This window comes from Cupressus sempervirens, chromosome 3 (assembly GCF_028749045.1).
Source record: "Cupressus sempervirens isolate cs-2001-9-10 chromosome 3, ASM2874904v1, whole genome shotgun sequence".
Taxonomy (NCBI): Eukaryota; Viridiplantae; Streptophyta; class Pinopsida; order Cupressales; family Cupressaceae; genus Cupressus; species Cupressus sempervirens.
In genome coordinates this window covers 150803267-150807376 of record NC_143120.1, presented here as the reverse complement: position 1 = coordinate 150807376, position 4110 = coordinate 150803267, and the positions used below count along the sequence as shown (strand labels likewise).

At 38.3% G+C, this 4110-nt stretch overlaps 1 protein-coding gene across 1 annotated transcript; it reads left to right on the top strand.

The window, feature by feature from the left end:
• Positions 1-320: 320 nt before the first annotated feature.
• Positions 321-2280, top strand: LOC149565204 (TMV resistance protein N-like). Its single transcript, XM_089817056.1, has 2 exons — positions 321-972; positions 1113-2280. Exons 1-2 carry the CDS (start codon positions 467-469, stop codon positions 1876-1878), a joined length of 1272 nt encoding a protein of 423 aa, XP_089673182.1. The 5' UTR covers positions 321-466; the 3' UTR covers positions 1879-2280.
• Positions 2281-4110: the final 1830 nt, after the last annotated feature.

Below are 4110 nucleotides of genomic sequence, written 5' to 3'. Positions count from 1 at the left end.
AATATTCACGCGCTTTCTTTGCATTCACATTGGTTATGCATGTAGATTTTTCCCTATTTCCTGGCCGCGGAAATAAGACATAATCTTGTAAGGTGCGCTCCACATGTAGAAGAGCATCTTCCTTTTACTGGCTGAGGCAAAAGCATCCACATTCTGTCTGTACCATGGTCGTAATTAGTCTAAGAAAATTTGAACAACTGTAAGATATGAATTTCTAAAAAAAAACAAAAATCTTGTTCACAACTTCACACCGAAAAACACAGATAAGATCTTTGGGTTTTTCTTATTCTTTTCCTATTGCCCTTTGGGTCTTGTTTTCTGACAGTAATCAATCTGTGAAATATGAGCCTATTGCATACATTTCAATAGAAATATTAGCTATTTATGTATCCCTCCTTTTGTCAAATCCATCTCACTCTGCATTTGAAAAGCTTAGTACATTTTGTATTTCTAGTCCTGCTATTTCATGGTTTCATCCTCTTCTTATGCTCTGGAAAGATCGATGGCATGTCCAAAATTGTATGATGCATTCATCAGCCACCGAGGCCCTGACGTCAAGGACACCCTTGCTAAAGACCTCTATCATCTTCTGAAAGCTAGAGACTGCCGGGCATTTCTTGACCGTGAAGAAATAGAAAGGGGAGATTGTATACCTTCTGCCATATGCAACGGCATACGTTCATCTGCTGTACAAATTGCCATTTTTTCCAAACGATATGCAGAGTCTTCATGGTGCTTAGACGAGCTTGTCCTTATGTTACAGCAAACTGATGCCCTCTTCATTCCTGTCTTCTACGATGTGAAACCTTGGGAGCTTAGTGAAATCGATAACCACGAGTCTCAGTATGCTGCGGCATTTTCTTATTATCAAAGCAATAAGAGGAATCTTGATAGGTTGGACGCTTGGAAGAAGGCTCTTGCATCTGCGACATTTCCAAATTATCAAAAATATGAGCGTACCCAGCATCAAGAGTAAGGCTACTGCCATGCTCTTTGAATTTATCATGTTCTCACTTTTTCTACATTAATGGCATTCATTTTCTACACTAGATGATATTCATTTTAGCTTAGTAATATGAATTTCTAAAAAGATCAATGGTTTTGGATTTCAGAGATTTGTGTGGAAAGATTGTGTCCCGTGTGATGCAAGAAATGCAAAAGAGGACACCCTTACGTGTTGCCAAATACCCAATTGCACTTGATGAGATCGTCCAAGATTTTGAAATGTCTTCTCCACACACAGCAGGATTGATAGGCATCTTCGGACTTGAAGGATCTGGAAAGACCACTCTGGCAAAAGAATTGTTTAACAGGAAGCGTGCAACTGCAGAATACAGTGCATCGTCTTTTCTCCCTGATGTGAGAGAATCATATTGCAATCGTGAATTGCACTCCTTGCAAATCCAGCTTTTTAAAGATCTCTTCCACGAGGATCCAAAATTTAGCAATATAGATGAAGGAACGGCACAACTGAAGTATCGGCTTGGAGGAGCAAGGGATTGGCGGTTCCTGATAGTCTTAGATGATATCGATCAGCGGGAGCAGTTAGATGCCCTCTTACCTCAACTCCAAGGTATGCTGAGCTCTGGTAGCCTGGTCATTATTACAACCCGTGACCAAAGTGTGTTAACGGCTGCAGATGTTAGTACCCGTTACAAGATGAAGCCATTGGATAGGAATCATGCTAAAAAGCTCTTCTGTAGCCATGCTTTTGGCCCGCGGAGTCGGCCCACTGCATGTGAAAAATTGGTTGAAAGCTTTGTTGAATGTTGTGGAGGCTTGCCCCTTTCACTCATACATTTGGGTGACCATGTTCGGGGTAGGAATGAGCATTATTGGAAGTTACAATTGGAAAAAGTCAAAAAGTCCTTCTCATGAAAATAATTCAGAGACTTCAAATGAACTTGGATGATCTGGACGAAGAGGACGGGCAAAGCTTGTTTGTTTCCATAAAAAAGAATTTGCTAATAGCTATGTATGGAACCTTGAAATGTACGGATATGGTAAGTTTAGTTAGATTTTTGGTGAGGCATGGCAAAGGGAAATGTCTTATGGTGATTTGAACCTATTTGAAGTTTCTCAAACACATAAACTCAGAAGCACAAAGAGATTTCTGCAGGCATGTTCTGCTTTAATGTTTCAGGGTGCTCTGTTTTCTTACGGCTTACATAAATGATAGAGAGGCTGAATGTATATATAGTTCACAGCTTTACATAATAATCAAGGTGAAAGTAAAGAACAGTTTGAAGATTCTAATAGATCACTGTTTTTTAACTATCATGAAGTGAGCATGAAAAGTTGTGCATTATTCAGTGGATTGCAATTTGCAGTTATAACAGATTACCTAAAAAATAACAAACTAGTTATCAGATTTAAAACTCAAACATCTGAAGTAAACTACGCTTGGTAAACTAAAAAATTGGCAGTGACCGTGTGAGAAAGCTTCAAAGCTATATTGGCGCTACCTGTTTAGTTCTAGTTTTTGCAACACATGATTACTTATAGCTTTTGCAACACTCCTTAATGCTGAGATTCACAATTTGATTTTCCATCACTACTTAATGTTCAGTCACAATATGATGTAGAAACACTTAAAATTGAATATGACCTGGAAACACTTAAAATTGAATCTGTGATACTTGATGGACCCTGCTATTACAAGGTAATTCAATGTGACAAAGTCCAAATTAAGAGTTGTGAGATTTGCAGCTATAGCTGTCTACACAACCAAAGGGAAAATAATCCAAATAATTGCAGACAAAAAAAAAACAGAGCATCTAATGATTACAGCAGAGCAACCTGTAAAAATTGTTTCAGTCGTTATTAACAGCAGCAAAAGCCTTGTAGAAAATAAGACAATTATTAGGAAAGCCTAAAAGTAACGCTGGAGTAAATCTAGAGCTCAACTGACACATCAGCCAGTTAATCAAGGCTGGGAACGGTGGAACTGGCTTCATCGACCACATTAGTCTGGGCATAGAAGTTGGATCAAACAGAGCTCCAGCGGTAATCCAAAATTAATACAAGGTATTAGAGCAGGTTGCAGGAAAGGAAAAATCCAATTTTCTTTTGTTACGGGTATAGAAAATCAGATCTCAAAATGGAATCTCCAGTCTTAAATTTTACTTCAGCTCCGAAGTAAAGGCCTCTATGGAATAGTTAAGAATACAGAGGTCGAACCAAATTCAAAAATCTAAAAACTTCAATCTTATGGATGAAGCATTTGGTTTGTTATGTTTGTCCATATCTCGAGAACTATTGTTCCATGTTGAGTCATGCACAACTCCAAACCAAGTTTAGAATAGCTTTGTTGCTTCAGCTGAAAGGATGTTGTATTGACAAGTCCAATGAAGAAAGAAAATTAATTCTTGCCATTCTATCCAAGTTGGGTCCAGACTATTTAATATCTATTTCTTTTTTCCACACAATCAGTCTCACAACAAGAGCAAGTTGGAAGATGCCCACACTCAATGCCTTCATTGAGTCTCTAATACATGAGCAGGAAAAGCTAATTAAGATGGGTACATTAAAGAATTCCAAAGCTCATGCACTCATTGTGCATACAACTAGAAAAAACAACTCTAAATCCAATCAACAATCCAAAGGCAAATGGAAGAAGGGTTCAGATCCGAGAAAGGAAGACAATCCAAAACCTACAGATGGGTCTACAAGTTCAAAAGAAAAGGACACGAAGGGCAAATTAAATTGCACCTATTGCAACCATGGGTATCATCTAGCATCATCATGCATGAAGAAGACCATTGATCTCATGGCACAAACACTTCAACAACATTATCTTGGTGGCCTCATTCTTGAGAGTGACAAGAAGAACCATGAAGAAAAAGCATCAAACACCAAAGGCAATGCTTGTGCATTGATTGCTATTCATTCTTCTTCAAATGCATGGAACATAAACTCTGGAGCTTCAAACCACATGGAAGCAACAAAAGATGCTCTTTCATCCTTGAAACCATATTTTGGTTCTCCTATTCTCATGGGAGATGGATCTCTTGTAGAAGCAACTGGAATTGGGAATGTAGAGCTTGGAATTGAAAGTTTTGAGAATGTCTTACATATCCAAAAAAAATCCGTGAATCTACTTTCTGTGTA